The 17001-nt window shown below is 38.9% G+C and overlaps 1 protein-coding gene across 13 annotated transcripts in view; it reads right to left on the minus strand.

The window, feature by feature from the left end:
• Positions 1 to 17001, minus strand: part of EP400 (E1A binding protein p400) — a 50910-nt gene that overhangs the window by 8815 nt on the left and 25094 nt on the right. For 4 of the 13 annotated variants that reach the window (XM_075434409.1, XM_075434405.1, XM_075434403.1 and 1 more), the window contains 24 exons: positions 16749 to 16973; positions 15530 to 15694; positions 13926 to 14093; positions 11903 to 11994; positions 10815 to 11113; positions 9846 to 10048; positions 9585 to 9754; positions 9183 to 9379; positions 8606 to 8717; positions 7752 to 7895; positions 7285 to 7443; positions 6935 to 7018; positions 6217 to 6348; positions 6053 to 6097; positions 5792 to 5945; positions 5123 to 5364; positions 4382 to 4555; positions 4096 to 4143; positions 2941 to 3077; positions 2320 to 2376; positions 2121 to 2199; positions 1350 to 1550; positions 255 to 300; positions 54 to 163 (listed from right to left, as the gene is read on the minus strand). In XM_075434409.1, the coding sequence (XP_075290524.1) occupies positions 54 to 163; positions 255 to 300; positions 1350 to 1550; positions 2121 to 2199; positions 2320 to 2376; positions 2941 to 3077; positions 4096 to 4143; positions 4382 to 4555; positions 5123 to 5364; positions 5792 to 5945; positions 6053 to 6097; positions 6217 to 6348; positions 6935 to 7018; positions 7285 to 7443; positions 7752 to 7895; positions 8606 to 8717; positions 9183 to 9379; positions 9585 to 9754; positions 9846 to 10048; positions 10815 to 11113; positions 11903 to 11994; positions 13926 to 14093; positions 15530 to 15694; positions 16749 to 16973 (3443 nt within the window). Of the gene's footprint in view, positions 1 to 53; positions 164 to 254; positions 301 to 1349; positions 1551 to 2120; positions 2200 to 2319; positions 2377 to 2940; positions 3078 to 4095; positions 4144 to 4381; positions 4556 to 5122; positions 5365 to 5791; positions 5946 to 6052; positions 6098 to 6216; positions 6349 to 6934; positions 7019 to 7284; positions 7444 to 7751; positions 7896 to 8605; positions 8718 to 9182; positions 9380 to 9584; positions 9755 to 9845; positions 10049 to 10814; positions 11114 to 11902; positions 11995 to 13921; positions 14094 to 15529; positions 15695 to 16748; positions 16974 to 17001 lie in introns of all 13 variants that reach the window. The other 9 variants (XM_075434415.1, XM_075434412.1, XM_075434407.1 and 6 more) reach the window with 5 other exon arrangements.

The raw sequence follows: 17001 nt of genomic DNA on the forward strand, positions 1-17001 counted from the left end.
AACATGCAACCAAGATCAGTTCAGGGACACAACTAGTGATGCGATTTACTCACAGTCAACGTTCCAGGTATAACAGGTGAAGCCAGACGTTTATTGATGGGCTGAAAGGTAGCAGCAGGGACTCCAGCAACGGTATTCACTATGACATTTCCACTCACTGTAGCTGAAAGCAAGCCAAGATTAAATATGAGATGCTAAAAATGAAAATCCAAACATCCTACAATCTCCAATGCCTAATTATAAAGTCTTCTTACCAGTCTGTATACTTGTTCCCGTAACTGCTGTTTTGATTGTGCCCGCCTATTTAGAAGACAATTGAGGTAACAGTTCAGAAAAACAATAAAAGAAAACTGAATATAGCACTTATGCTATTATGCTGTTTAACACAATGCTGTATTCCTGAAGTGACAAAATTAGAAAAACGTAATAAAATGCGCAGATAATTCTGCAGTTGTTCATTCATTTCACACATCAAGAACTACTGATGTATATATTAGGATTCTGCCATGCTAACAAGCAACTGGAGACCAGCCAAATGTTTGGTAAGTACCGGTCATTTGACATCCTTGTTAGCAGAAGAAGGGAGCAATATATTACTCTGGCATGCCACAGGCAACCACTCACACGTGAACATCACTGAGCAGTAGATACACAGCAATACTTGTGGGTCAGAACACATCCTCTGTCTCTTTCTGTAAAAGCTGTAGTATTCTTGCCCTTCAACAAGCAAAATAAAATCACCACTGCCTGTACACATCAGTATGCAAACTGGATTTGCTTTAAAAACAAAAGCCTCAGACTTGTCATCAGATTCATTAAAACAGACTCTAGATTTAAGGAAGCCACGAAAACACCGCACAGATTGGCAATAAACCAACCACGGCCGGTCCTGTAGGATGCAACATTCCACTTGTCTCGCAAAGGTCAATAAAGCTTTGGTTTTTAAACTACTTTAACATAGTAGCTCTTACAGCTACATTCTCTTCAGTCTCCATGTGCTCTGTATAAACTCTGTTCAGTGACTGTGTAAATGTATTTGCTCAGACTTGATTAAATGAAATTGAATTCTAAACTGCAAAAGGCAAAAAAATCTTTGCAAAGGATGTGGTGGTTTTCCACTTCAGAATGCCAAGACCTATTGCTATAATGGTATGAACACAGTCTTAATAAACAACCAAAAAAGAAGATACCCAGCATACTCAGGGGAGGAAAAAAAGAAAGAAATAGCTTTTATCTCACTACGCTGACCTAAAATTCTCACATTCCAGAGAAAACAGAACACGCAAATATAGTACACACAAAGGAACTGAATTTACTACACCAGAGGCACCAAGCCCTGCCTTTCTTACCAATACTGCTGTGTTGGCCACTGTGGTTACTGCAGTCTGCACTACTGCCTGTGGCTGCTGAACTACCTGTGCCTGAGCCTGCGGCTGCGGCTGGGCTTGCGCTTGCTGTACGGCCGGCTGTGGAGCTTGCTGCTGGCTGGCTTGCTGCTGCTGAGGCTGCGGACCCGTCTGTTGCTGTGCCCTCTGCTGCTCAGCCAAAGCCTAGGAAACCAAAGCATGAGCTTCACTGTCTTCAAAACAGCGCATGTAACAATCAGGATGTATTTTTTTAAAAACAAAACAACAAAAAACCCGCTTTAATTCTAGGCATGTAACACATACGTGTGTGCAGAGACAGCATACAAATCTATCTTCACTGCAACTCTCTAATTCCGAGTTACATGCCCTACCTAGTTTCAAACTACAAGCTATATCCATGGTTATATGGCTTACAGCATAGCACAACAGGCGATTTACCAGCAACAAGCAAGGACAAGTATCTCTTTCTGAATAATGTAAGAAAGGAGGCTACATAACGGTCAAGAAGAAAACAAGATTTTCAAATGCTTTTACTATGTTTTCCAAAAAGATGCTTCTAAACAATGAGTGACATACAGCCCAAGGAAAGGTTCCACTTTGGACCCTGGATATCTAAACGTGAACGATTTGCAGCCGCCCATAACATCTACTATACTGCCAAACTTCTCCCAGAGGAAGCTTTTCTCATACTTTCTCTGTTGCCCAATTTTTTAACTGCTGCAGTCATACATACCGCTGAGATGGAGACCTTACCTTTTTCTCTTTTGCAATACGTTCCGCTCGGAGGGATGCAACTTGAATTGGAGGAAGTGGCTTATCATAATTGATTCCACTAGAAATAATAAGACAAAGCACACAATCATTAAAAAGAAATAACTTAAAGTTAAAAAAAGCAGAGAAAAAAACCCTATTTTATGCAACTCTTAACTCCTTTAAGACAGAGAGTGCCCACCTTTCTGCAAGCACTGATGCATGCTTTGGATTCTTCTGGAAAGGATTCATGCCAAGTCTGAAATCGAGCAAAACTGTATTACTGGAGACAGAAAAAACAACTTAAAACAGTATTTCATTTCACATGTTTTAGCAGATGACACTGCAGTTTTGATGAAGTTTTCACGATATTCCCACCAGTACTGAAGCCTGCGCACAAACAGACATTTTAAGAAAGAGTCAGAGTAAATATTAAATGAATGCAGAAAAAGTTTCTGCAGAATATATATAGAAAACAGCATACTACTAAACAGCATAGACATCAAAATGTTTACAATTCAGGCAAATGGAAAATGTAGTTTATAATGTAGACAAAAAAAAACAAACAAAACACAACTTGAGTGTTCTTCTGCTCTTAATCACACAAACTCATGCAGTAAGTAAAAGCTAACCCAAACACATGAAATATGAAGGTCTTCCAGTAACACAACGCCAGGACGCAAGGAAGGAGATCAAGAACAGAGAAGGAAAACTGCAGTTTAACCAGAGTATAAAATAACTCTTGGTTGCAAGAGCAATTCAGAACACGGTTTCCAGGAGATCTGTGGCAACAGGGAGATCGAATGATCCCAGTTAAACTTACAAAGGTTTGATAGGCGGACTTCTCTTCCCTGCAATCATTTTCATCATCTCAAAATGGTTAGTATAAAGTTGCGTGTGGGTTGCACCCTCGTCTTGAGCATAGATCTGATTGGTACGAAGTGGGCGGCTGTTTTTAGTCTAAAAAATGAAAACAAACCAACCTTCAATGGCGAACACACCCACCTGGCATTTTGTCTATGTATAAACACATGGTGCGCTTGTAGATTATTTAAAAACGTACTCCAACATATCTATCACAGACTGGTTTCTGCCTCGTGTCACCGATAACTTACTGTTACACAAAACTCTATGGGAAATATATAAAGAAAAGAGCAAAATAAGGAGCAGTTCTCACGGTCACACTGGCATCAGCACTTGGGGACATACAAAATGGCAAACTCTAATTTGAAAAAGAATCTTTGCTTTAGTTTAGATGTTGCAAGTTTAATTCAGTACCCAAACCAAGAGCCCATTAGTTTACAGTTATGCACAGCGCACACATAATATAATAAAACCATCACTGCACTGCTCTCCCAACCAAGCTATGTTAACGTTCAACACACCATGCCATTCTAACATTTGGCTTCTCCTAAGTAGAAACTGTCAGTCAGGGACAAACCTGCTTATTAGTCAGAGTATGGGACTACAGTCAGAAGGTCTAGGTTCACTACCCAGTTCTGTCACTAAACTGCTGGATGGTTTGGAAGAAGTTGCTTACAATCATGGAACTTATTTTTGTTTCTGTAGTGTACTATCATCCTCATTCACTAAAAGGTGCTTCAAGCATCATATTTACTAAGTATTTGTAATCCACTTAGACCCTAGCACGAAGTACGTTCTTACAGATCTTAAGTACCATCATCATAATCAGGGTAAGTTACATGGTGGTTGTTCGGTGGAAAAATACCCACTACAGTTTAAGTGAAACCACAAACTTCTTGCATGATTTAAAATTTATCTACCAAATCCAAAAGCTGAAGTCTGGTGTCAATCCACTGTATCAACAAAGAAAGGAAAAATGAATTTGGAATTTTAATTGATGTTTCAGAACTCAAGTAACACTCAACATGGATCTCATATGAATTATCTGCCCACCTCCATTGCTGCTAAATACCACAGTGTCTAGATTTGATTTTGAAAGAATACCAATGCACACCTTATAAATACTTTTTGTCTTCTTTTTAGGATTAGCTTCGTACATTAGCTGTAAAATAAGAAGGAAAGTTAGATGATCTTTTGTGGAAGATTTTGTTCAGGTGCTTTTTCTTTTCAAAGAAATCACATAAAATAAGTGGAAATCCTGATGAGGATAATTTTATAATCTTTTAAGTTATTTATTTACACTGTTGAAACATTTAACAAAAAAACAAGCGTTTATGGAGTATGGAAAAAAAACTACAAACTTAAGGTAAAAAAAGACGCATCATTCTATGTAAACTCACCTTTCCTTCTTCCCTTGGAATAATGACATTTTCATATCTGTTTCGGCATTGTTTTGGTGAGCGATAGACTCTGCTGCATGAGTTAACAACGTCACTAACAAGGTCCCAATTGGGAGTGTGTGCTGGCGATACAACAGCAAGATTTAAAGGAAGCTCCAGCAGCTGCTTCACCGCCTACAATAGATAAAGGTACAAAAGCTTCAGATGACAAATCACTCCCATCTTCCAAGCCTCCCCTTATCTGCAGGTGTCCACACACTGTTACTACAATGATACAGATAGCTCAAGGCTCAGACTATGGGTTCACCTACATTCACAGAGAATAAATAAGCGTAAAATGCTATTACGCAGACTGATGTGCAAGAAAACATTTGGAGATTGATATAAGAGGAACAGAAAGCTGCCATTCAAATACCGCTCTCTCCTCAAAGGTGGGGAGAACCTTAACTGCATTATGCAGTGTCCAGCCAGCACAACTAATCTGGAACATAATAGTAAGTGGTCTCTACAACAAAAATAGGACTTAATCATGCGTTCCGCAATTTAACCTTTAATTTATCCTTAAAGGAACATAAATGATAGACAATCTGTTCCGAGTTATGCTGCCAGCAGAATGCCAAACTAGCCATTAAGAATTAGAAATAACCTTGAAAAAGACAAAGGGCAGAAAGAGTCATTTCTGAAATTAGAGGCAAAAAATACAACAAATAATAACAGCAGAAAGTGCAGGTATCATCTGACCTGCAGAAGTGCCCAGTCTTCACTGATCAACCACTCTGGATTATCCTGTCCAGTCTCAGCAGCTGGTTTGACAAGAGTCGGCAAAGGCTTTGCAAATTGTGTTTGCTGTTTCAACAAGATGTTTTTCTTTTGCTCTTTGCCCTCTCGGCGCATTTTCAACATTCCTGGGGTTGCTCGATCAAAAAGGGAACGAGGTGGAATAACTGTCTCTCCATGACGTTGCTTTTTCTTCCTACCTGCAGCTAAGACAAAGCCCATGTTCTGGGTAAGCAGTTACTACCATTCTTTGATTCCTCTGTTATTTATAGCTGTAAAATGCTCCTACTTGTGCACAGAGTATTCCCCACTGCCTCTTAAAAGAATATTGTCCGTAACTAAACAAAGCCTGGTAGAAAGTAAGATCAGCCTTGTCCTAACTGACATAGCAGAATGTCTGTTTTCTAAAATTGTCCTTTTAGAAATACCCGTATGTCTGAATAGAAAGACACACTGTAAGAACTGAGGCTTCCAGTGATTCTGTTGCTTCAAGACCACAGTGAGATGAGAATTTTCATCTCTTCAAATCTGCACTTTTGATCTTTACTGGATCAGACATGTAGGAGGTCTGAAAAACCCCGATTGTTTTAACTTTCAGCAATAAATCTAGAACAGTTTTGAACAAACACTTACCAGATGGATCTGTTTTGTGTCGTTTACGTTCCTTCCTGACATACACTGGAGGCAACTTTGATTCTGGAATAGGGGTGGTATCATACATCAGGCACATAACAGAATCTATGTAGATGTCATTGTCATCCTGAGGTGGAGTGGGAGGAGTCCAAAGCTGCACAGAACAAAGTTGGGAGTTACTGCAATATTAACTTTCCACTGATTTTTATGTTTCAAAAAATAAAAAGCCTGTTCAGGCTGCCTGGTGTTACTTGTACTTACTGGCATTATTTCCGTCTGCCCATCTGGACCTTCATACACATACTCCTAGACAGTAAACAGAGAATACAAGTCAAAGATCCAACTGAACCCTGAAGGAAAAGGTATTCTCAGAATAACTGTTAAGAAATGCACTATTAAGAAAAACAGGACTAATCAGGAATTACTTTGTTGTATGCATCCTCCCGAGTGTAGGTTAGAAGTTCCTCTTCATCGTCCCAAAGCATTTTTTGCTCTTTTTCCTTTAACTGCTTCATATGCTGTACTTCCCATGCTTTCTTTGCAGTTTTCAATTCCATCTAGATGAAAGTTAGACTCCTTATAAACTTTATGAAGTAACAGACACTGGATTAAAAGTTATCAATTTGTATTTTTACGGACAAGCTCCTTGAACTTTGACATTTTCAGGCACAGAAATCTTACAGAAATTTTTTAACAGATACTTTCACAATCATTTAGAAGAGATTTTTTTGTCTCTGTTGAGGGTCTTTAAATCACCAAAATAAAGCAAACTCAGAATTTCAGTTAAACAACCAAGAAAACCAGAACACAGCTCCTTTACCCAAATAAGCAGGCTCATTGAAATTAATGAAATTTTTTCTCCCGCTGTCCATGGAGTACAACAAATATTTGCTGAGCTGTGCTGAAGAATGTCATTCCCATTTTATAAAAAAGAAATTAAGAACTAACACCTACTTAAACCAAGAGAATCCCAAAATAATAAGCTCTCTGTAATGCATTCCATGTTCATACAGTATAGTAACAGAAGGTCACAGAAGTGCCTACAATACATTCCACGTCACTGGAGAAACATTCACATTGAAAATATAACCCTTCTTGGACATGCTGTGACAAAACAACATGGAACAGAAAGACTTCTTTTACCTCATTCAATCGTGGCTCATTCTCATCAACTGAAACATGGAAGAGCTCTAAATAATTCAAAGCATACTTCTCAATTGGAGTCAGCTGAGAAAACGTATCAAAGAAAAAAAAAATTAGTCTTGAGGATAATAAAAGAAATGTTAACTGAAGGAGAGTGTATCAAAACTCTCCTTAAAACTAATCTCCTTCTCTTATGGCTTAACATCTTAAATCAGTAGGAGATCTACCATCCATTTCAAGGGAGTATCAATCCCATAGACAAAGTTCCTTTAAGGCCAGAATGCAAAGAAATCGAAATATTTGAACTAAGCATTACTTTTTAACCAAATATTCATGGAAAGTCATGGTACCTGATCCACAACAGCAACTAACTCCTGCAGCTGTGAGGGCTCTTCATTGTATTTTGTCTCACAGAGCTCTGAGATTAAAGGTTCAATGCTTGACTCAGGTCCTACTTCTTGTACACGATCAATTGAGTCCTCATCCTCTCGCTCAATGCTGTTGAGGGCCTTTCAGAAAGACATATTTTAAAAATAATGAAGACTTCAAAAACACGTAAAGAAACCCCAGAAGTAGCTCACTGAAATACGGCACAAATTTCTGGAGTAAGTCCCTGCTGAGGTAAGAGACACAGTCCCCAGAAAGTATACCACTCAACTGTAGGCTCCTGGAAGTTTTGATACAAGGAAAACGACAAAACAACATTAAACTACCAGAAACAGAGATTGACAGAGTTTACCCAAATAAAAAAAAGTAAGGCAGCTGTTTAATGCTACTGTTGCACAGCTGTATTTTTAATGTATGCGTTAATAATTACCTCTATGAATGGTCTTGCAACTTTAGGTGAAATATTTTCTGCTGGAGATGGCTCTTGAGAAAGTACTACAAATTCTTCTGCTTTCACTCTAAATCCAGAATCCTCCATAGGAGAATGAACCTCAAACAACTCTTGAATCGTTTGCTTGGTAAGTAGAAGGAAAAAAAGAGAAGTACATTCAGCTTTTGGGACCAGTCTCTTTTTTTATATAACTTTGAATAAGCTCAGGTTCAAGCGACCTTATAAACTGTGGACTGACTAAAGAAAAAATAAAACTCTATCTAGTATTTCTGGAAAATTGTCCATTTTCTCTCCTGTAACTTTCTCCCTTAGGACTACAGAGTAGAATAAGGTGTTAACAGTTCATTTATAGGGAAGTCAGAAACACACACAGTCTCGTTGTGCAGCACCGCATTGGGAGTGCCAGAAGGGGAAGGACAAGCTTCATCAGGGCAGCCACTGTCTTCTGCATCTTCAGAGCAGCAATCGAGGGCCTATCTCACTAAATACCCAAACTTCATTTTTCACATTTTTGAAGTTGTTGAAACCTTCATCCTTACAAGCTCTGCAGAATTTTGCAGCAGGGTGCAAGAAACCAGAATATATTAAGTCACACAGGGGATGCCTGTGCATCATTATGTAAAGTAACAGAACAAAAGCAGATGGACAGTATTTGAGAGTATGTGGCCCTAACACCTAGAGTTCAAGCAACCATGAAATCTAATATGTTCACCTATCAATTGTAGCCCAAACAGATTTCTATTAAACTGTTATTAAACCCTCCAACACAGATGCTTGAATTTGTTGGAACACTGCAACACAGGTGTTTGAATGTATTTTGAATATTAACTTACCTGTGTTAAAAAGGCCATTGAATAGTCATTTCCCTGAGCAGCTACTTCTCTGATCAAGTCTTTTGTGCCATTTTTCAAAAGCTTCTCTTCTACAGAATTACCACTGACAAGCCTAAAAAAAAAAAAAAAAAAAAAAAAAAAGAATCTTGTCAGTCATTTCCAAAACAGCTTTCAGAAACAAAAAGAGAAATTGCCTTTCAACAATAACACTGAACTATTAAAATGTGGCGGTTTGTGGGGGGGTTTTTTGTTATGGCCCAGAACCAAAACACATACTACCACCTCTACTTTAAAGCTTTAACAATTATTGCAATTAAAAAAAAATAAGCAAAAAACACCTCACTTTAAAAACTCCATGTAGACTAACAGTCAAATCCATGCAGGTATGACGCATTCATTTCATTCGGTGTTAAGAAACATCACATTTTCATGTGATAACCTGGCAGCTTTTTTACTGAAGTGAGATGAAGTTTTCAGCACAGTTTCCACATTATTTCAGATCATATAGAGTAGCACCATCTGAATTAACCTTACATTAAAGCACATTAAAGAGCGGCCACCGATCTGTAACCATCACCTGTATATATGGATATCTTTACATCTCCCAATTCTGTCACACCATTCCTGAGCTTTTGCATCCATCACCGGGTTCAGATCATTGTCATAGAACACAACGGTGTCTGCCTCAACAAGATTGACTCCAGTGGAACGACTGTGAGAGGAAAGGATGGCACAGAAAATGCGCTTGTCTTTGTTGAAAATTTTCATCAGCTCCTACAGAAACGGAATAAAAGAAAGGAGTAAATAAACCATAAACCAGAATAAAATACCGCAACAAATTCACTATAGCCTAATAGACAAAAACAAGTCAAGTGTTCCAAAATGAGCAAGAAACAAGGCAAATTTCCTTCCCCCGCTTGTAGCATATAAAAGCCTGAGCAGCACATATTGATGTGGACAGCCTTTAGGGCAAACTTACCTGCCGTTGTTCGTGGTTAGCATATTCATCAATCCTCACAAACGTGAGGAAGTGGAAATTCAGGAACAATTCCAGTATGTCCAACATCAGAATCATCTGTGACAAAATCAGCACACGGCGCCCTTCGGATTTCAACTTTTGAAGCAAGACAGCAAGAGCTTCTAATTTTCCTGTATTTCAAGCAAGAAAACCAATAATGGTTTTATACAGACTGTGAAACTGGAAATTACTGAAATATTATCACCAAATGTCCTCCTTTACCTGAGTCATACTGCACCAGCCGGAGGTCAGGGAACTGCAGCAAGTGAGGAGTTGTAATCCGTTGCAACTGATGCAAGTGTGGAGCTGCCTTCTGCTTAAGACTGTGCTTAAGGAGTTTCAATCTGTGACTATATGAAGGGGGAGGATTTGCTACACACAAACATGGGGGAGCAGCAACTGCAGCTGGCAATACAAAGAGAGCCCTGTGAAAAGCACCAGAACAAGGGAATACCCGTTTAAAAAGTTACATACACAATGATCATCTGCAGCTTAATTTTCAGCCTGTCAACCATGTAATTTTACACTATTATCTAATCACTTTGTTAAAGCGATTTACTAAGTGCTGCATACCTTCAAAGTGGTAATACTCTCTGTCTCCCTATATTTTTTTGTTTTGTTGTTTTTTCTGCTTTGATGATAGCTTCTGTTAAGGTGTTTGCACTGTGACCACTGTATTCAGTCACTGCAGCTCCAACACAAGAAACACCCACCACACCAAACTTACTACAAGCAGTTCAAAAAAGTTTGAGTTCTTCTACTTGCATTTCATGTTTCTAGAAAATCGCAGCTATTGCTCTGCACACAATCCACTAAATGTCAGCTTTAGCTAAACTAGCTTCTGCCTACTTCTCTGTGTCTTAACTCTTGTTGATTGGCTCTAAGAGGTACCTACTCAGAAGTAAACCCAAAGCATAAGAATGTAAGCTGAAGTATGGTCAGCTGAATTTGGGCTTGAAATTATGAATGAGGTACTGAAAACTCTTATTATAAAGATCCTAAAAGAAACAGAAGCGACTGTTATTTTCACTTTCATACTGCACATCATTTACTGTTAAATAAATCAGTCTAAACCAAACAAGCTCATGAACAGAAACAAGATTTTAAAGCTTTTTTGAAAAGGAGTGCTTAAGGAGTTTACCACATTAAACTAAATGTAGTGAAGGCTTACAAGGCAGAGTCACACATTACCTGTTAACAATATCCTTTAGAGATTCTTGTTGCTGAACCAAAGTCAGGATCATTTCTTGCAATGGGTTACTTGGGCCTCCAGAGGCACTTGAAGAAAGGCAACAGTTCACAAAGCCAGCCCACCTCCAGCTGTTGTCTCCACTGGAAGACAGCTGAGAGGGCTTTCTTTCACCAGCCAAAGAACAAACACTCAGCAAGTCTCTGCCATACATGGGGGCTCGTGAACAACGGCGCTCATTGCCAGAAAATATTCTGTCCAGGCGCTCCTTCAAAAGACGGTTCTTTTCTTCATATGTTTCCTTTGCCAAAAAAAAAGAAAAAACCACATTTGCTACTCATCACAATCGCTTAGGAATTTGAGTTGCTTTAGAATGAAGCTACCAAGATCAGAGAATTGTGTGTTTTATACCACCAACATCCTAGATTATAACAAATACTTAGACCAATCACACCAGGTGTAAGTTTTGGATAAAATTTGAAGACTATGGCTAAATTCAATTCATATTAAGGAGTCAATTCTACCCTAGCTTAGTATCTTCTTGCTTTTTTTAAAGCACATTTTCATAGTTTTGGAAAGAAAACCAAATTAATTGTTTATATTTGGGACATTTCAGTTAACACATTAATATTGATAAGGTGCAAGTTCTTGCACAGTTTAGCATATACTTGATGTTTCGCTATGCTTTATAGGTTGAGTATCTTTTCTAAAAACTTCAGATTAAAAATCTGTAAAAATTCGCCCAATTGCCTTTGTGTTCAAAACACACAGAAAATCTTATGATTCCTTTATTCATGCATTACTACATAATACAATATATTAGTTATAAGAACCTGCCTGCTATCACAGCAGAAGAAAGTTGTTAGCTCCTTTTATATACCAGAACTTATTTTAAACTGTGGATTATGGATGAAAATATATCAGATCTGTCAACCTGGAACACTGAAAAAAGTTGGGTTTTTTACCTACTCTGCAATCATCAAAGTTCCTAATTAATTCCAGCTTTGTAAATAATAGCTTCCAACTATTACATGGACTTGCTATCAGTCCTGAAATGCTGTGTTTCCATGAGAAAATAAAAATTAAGTACCTGTGATTGTCCATGTGTAGATGCTGGTTTTAGCACTGCTCCTATGTCACCAGATGACAAATTAGTAACTGCAGTTCTACCTGGAATACAAACTGAGGATAAACCTTGTGTTTATATATTTATTCTTCCCAGAATTGGTTTCATCTATGCTTTTCAACAAGTAGACATTCCATACCTGTAACACATTATAACTGCAGACAAATTTTTAGGCTAAATGTCCCTTGGGTATTGCAAATTTGTACATGGAATTGTACTTTGCTTTGCACAAAGACCTGCTGCATTCATAGTTTATTCAAAATGTCATGTATAGTGCAATAGGTATTAACATTTAGAAGTTCTACACTAAATCAGCAAAATATTGTTCTAATTCATGTTAAAAATTTTCAGAAAACATATCAATACAGTATATCTACAAAGTGACAAAACTGTTCGATGGAATCTCACAGCAGCAGTCTAGGGAATTCACCTGCTAGCATACACTCTCCCAGACAGCTAACTAAACGATAAGAACATTACACACAAGTAAACTGTTCAAAACTGCAGTAGAACCCATCACGTACCAGTGGACTACAGGCACTGTGTAGCAGTTACTTTCTTGATAGGATATATAGGTTTCTGTCTCAGCCAGAATGCATTGCTCTTCAGCACTGATTATTTGTATTAGAAAAGCAGCACAACCCTCCATTAGCCAGTGCGAAGCTGTATTTAGTGGCAAGCCAATACACCCATGAAGAACTGCAATCAAGTTAACAAGCAGGCGCCAGCCTTCACATTAAGAATAATACTTTTTTTTTTTTTTTTTTTTTTTTTTTACAAACAATCTAATACACATAGCCAGTATAAATCCAGTTTTACTATACGGCTACACATGAGCCCAGCAATTATAGTTTCCAGTCACCCAAGGCAATGGAACTTATTTGGCATTTTCTCCAAAATTCAGAAAGCCAAAACAAGTATTTTCAATATGCTTTACACCTTCCTCCAAAGATGAATAGTAAAAATAATAATCCTCTCTTTTATCACTTGGAAACAGTATTTACTTATTATCGCTTTTAACGGAGCTCTCTTTTTACCATCATGAGAGTAGTTAAGATGTGTGAAGTTTTTGTAGAAATCTTACATCAATTTTCGTTCTGAACTGTGGCCATATTGAGTACCTGTAATGTAATCAGAGCTGGAGGGTGAAACATTCAAGTCACAGATCTTCCATACTATGACAGAAATCCTTTACCTCCCAGCAACTGGGAGGCTGTTGAAGCTTCCTCTCCCCTTTTAGTGATGAGATGTTTACTCTTCAGAAAGTCAAAATATGAACTTCAAGGGCACATTAATACATCAAAAAGGAGCAGGAAACAATCTGTGTTAACGGAATGGTTATATCCAGAGAAAAATACAGCAGATGGCCATTTCCAGGGAATGAACTCCTACCATTGCATTTATCATCATTTAACAATCTGCTGTTTTGTAGTAAATGCAGCCTAGACAACAATTTCTCTATTGTTTTTTGATTGACATCTTGATTGCATTTTTAAGCAAGGAACTGATCACATTTGCAGCAAGAGACCAAACATCAAAGCAGTATTTGTAGAGGAAAAGGGAAAACAGCAGCTTGATTAGATAGAGAAACAAAAAAAATTAGATAAAAGCAAAATCAATGAGGAAAAAAGGAAAGAATTGCTGGACATCATCCACCAGTATAAAAAACAACAACCTTGATCTTTCTTTGAAAAAAGTAACAAAGTATTTCAAACTCACTTCTTCCCACAAAAATCTAACCGACGATACAACTGGTGGAAAAAAATCTACATATTTCATACAGTTTCAAGCTCTCCCAAGTTTGTACTAAAAAATTATCTAAAACTCCAGTATCACATCAGGCACAAATTGGAAGAATTTACTTCACAGTTTACCTGCTTCTGAACTCAACTTACAGAATTACGATCTATAACAATTTGGAGCTATATATCAGCGTGATTTTAGTAACTGAGTGTCTAGAGATATTTCCTCAGGCTAGAAAACCTACCTTGCTGTGTCACTGCTGTGGAAGTTGGGACACCTGCTTGATGCTGGTTTCCTAAAGCGTTCAGAGCATTCTGAACAGTTCCAGCTTGGGAAACCGTCTGCATGACAACCGGACCCTGAGGTCTCAAATACTGCTGGCCAGGTGCCGAAACAATCTGAAGAACGCTTCCTGTAATGGAGGATTTTAAAAAAAGTAAGCTGGATAGAGTGAAAAAGAATAGTGTTCTCTAGCAACAGATACTATTGTTACAAACTGATCATTGCTGTTTCAAACTATGTTAAATTTTCCCAGACAAGTTCATTACACCGATCTGATTTAAAGTTCTGTAATACCGGATAGGAGGGAAACACCTACATCTTCATAGTTAAAGACGAGCTTTCCCGTCGTCAGGGTATCATTCTAAATCTAGGTATTTTATATGGAATTCGGACAAAATCCAATCAACCAAAAAATCCTCACTTAGCGCTCCCTCTACTTATTTTGTTGGCCACAGAGAATCAAGATATCTAGGTTCTCCTGAACTTGGCAATACACACGCCACCAGCAAGGGAATTCTGAGGACAAAATATACAGCAGGAAGAGCATTCAGGTCAGGGTAGCAGCTGGGTGAAAATTCAGAAGCACGACAATCTTCAAGTATCATTTACACCATTCCAGAACAAATCAAGAACATCCTCAATTTTGTCTGTTTCTGCTCATCGGGGAGTTTATCTGAAATAAACTTTGTGGCCAGCAGGTCGAAGCAGGTTCTCCTCCCCCTCTGCTCTGCCCTAGTGAGGCCTCATCTGGAGTACTGTGTCCAGTTCTCGGCTCCCCAGTTCAAGAAAGATGAGGAGCTACTGGAGAGAGTCCAGCGGAGGGCTACAAGGATGATGAGGGGACTGGAACATCACTGTTATGAGGAAAGGAGTACTCCTAATATGGCCACAGTTCAGAATGAAAATTGATGTAAGATTTCTACAATTATTATGGGGACCTAATAAATGCTTATAAATATCTGAAGGGTGGGTGTCAGGAGGATGGGGCCAAGCTCTTTTCAGTGGTGCCCAGTGACAGGACAAGGGACAATGGGAACAAACTGAGGCACAGGAAGTTCCGTCTGAACATGAGGAAGAACTTCTTCCCTCTGAGGGTGACGGAGCACTGGAACAGGCTGCCCAGGGAGGTTGTGGAGTCTCCTTCTCTGGAGATATTCAAGACCCGCCTGGACAAGGTCCTGTGCTGCCTGCTGTAGGTGACCCTGCTTCGGCAGGAGGGTTGGACTAGATGACCCACAGAGGTCCCTTCCAACCCCGACCATTCTGTGAAACAATGCCTCACCTTCCTTTAGCTGTATGGCATACACGTGAAAACAAACTCAATAACAAAATCTTGAAATACAACACAGACAAAGAAAGTAACTGTGTCTTTCATCTACAGGCACTTGTTTTTCAAAATAGAGCTACCCTGTTATCCCTGTCTCACACAGAAATCAGGTAGAGCAGAACAGTACAAGCAGTAGGGATGGAAAAATCTCCTTAACATACAGCAACAGCCAACGCACTGCCTGTATCAAAGCATGAAAATTCCAAATAATGGAAAATTCCCCATTTTGAAATAAGTACCTTGCAACTGCAAGGGTTGCCCTGCAGTGAGCTGGCGAAGTTGACTATGTGATAAAGTGAACTTGTTCCCTTGGAACTGCAGTGTTACTGGGGTCTCCGGCTGAGCGATTCTGCCTTGTGCTCCTGCTATAGAAGCCAGTTGGGCTATTTTTACTACCTCACCACCTGTTAAGGAGGGAAACAGGCATTACAAAACACAAAGTGGGAAGTGGGTTGTTCAATATTCACAATTCTAAGTTTTGGTTAGTAAACTGGTGCTGAAGCGCCTTCCATGCATAATTATACTTAGTGCATCAAAAGTGTCATACAGAAGTTAAGCAGGTATTGCTTTCTATATTTGTTGGACAAACTGGAAAAAAGCTGATTGTTTAAAGGGTAAGAACATCAACATTTTAGAAGTTATCACTTCCATTAGCAAAAAAAGTTAAGAGCTACCTGAAAACTCATGTGACACTTTGTAACAGAACGAGTACAGACATTAAAGTGATTTTCACTGCCTTTTCAAGAGCACAAAGGAAGATTTAAGAGACAAAAAATTCACACATATGGCCCTGTAAATACACATTTGAAATGGCCTGAAATTTGCTGATCAAATATGATTTATATTAAGCGATCTGCACTTGGACAAACCAAAAAGCTTTCAAGCGACAAGGACCAAGCTTTTTGTGATTTAAATGTAGAAAGGTTAGAGGCATTTAGCATTGTTTTATGATATTGAGAAAATACTGGCATGAAAATTTAGCTTTTGTAAAGGCAGTGCAATACCCCAGAGATAAAATTAATACATCAGTGCTCAGTACTCTATACACATGCTAATAGGCAGTGCACATACAACCTTAAAGCAAAGCCTCATCGCTTTTCTCTGCCTAACAGTTGCAACGTCCCTCTCTGCAAGAGGCCTTTAGCAGATGGATTAGTGTTTAATACGAAAGGAATAATTAGGATAGAGCTAAAAACATTTGGTCTGAAGGAAGTCTTGCCAGCAGAAGAAACATGCAGAAATAGGAGATTAAGTTGACACCGCTAATGTATGTCCACAGCAATTCTATTGTTTCTTATCCAATTTTCGATTTTCCTTGGTCATAAGCAACATACTGAGCAAGGCTAATCAGAAGAGTGAAAAAAAAACAACGATTCTGTACACATTTTAGGGTGCCTAGTAACTTAACCTCGTTGTAGTACAAAGGTGGGAGAAACCTCGAAAGGGGAGGCCACTTACTAGGCAACCGTGCCTGGGCCTGGGAGGTCAGTACCAGCCTCTGGGGCAGCACACTCTGTTGGACGGTGTGCGAGGGGGGCTGTGGCTGAGCCTGCCCTAGCTGGGAGGTCTGGCCCCGCGGTTTCACAGGGTTGGCTGTGCTAGTTGCTGTGGTGAAGGTCGCTGCGGGCTGGTGTCTTGGAGCACTGGTGGTAGCCTGAGTTGTCTGAAACTGGGCTGCTGCAGCTGCAATCAATAAGGGTTGTTTGTGCAA

Source organism: Opisthocomus hoazin, chromosome 13 (genome assembly GCF_030867145.1).
Source record: "Opisthocomus hoazin isolate bOpiHoa1 chromosome 13, bOpiHoa1.hap1, whole genome shotgun sequence".
In the NCBI taxonomy this organism is placed as follows: Eukaryota; Metazoa; Chordata; class Aves; order Opisthocomiformes; family Opisthocomidae; genus Opisthocomus; species Opisthocomus hoazin.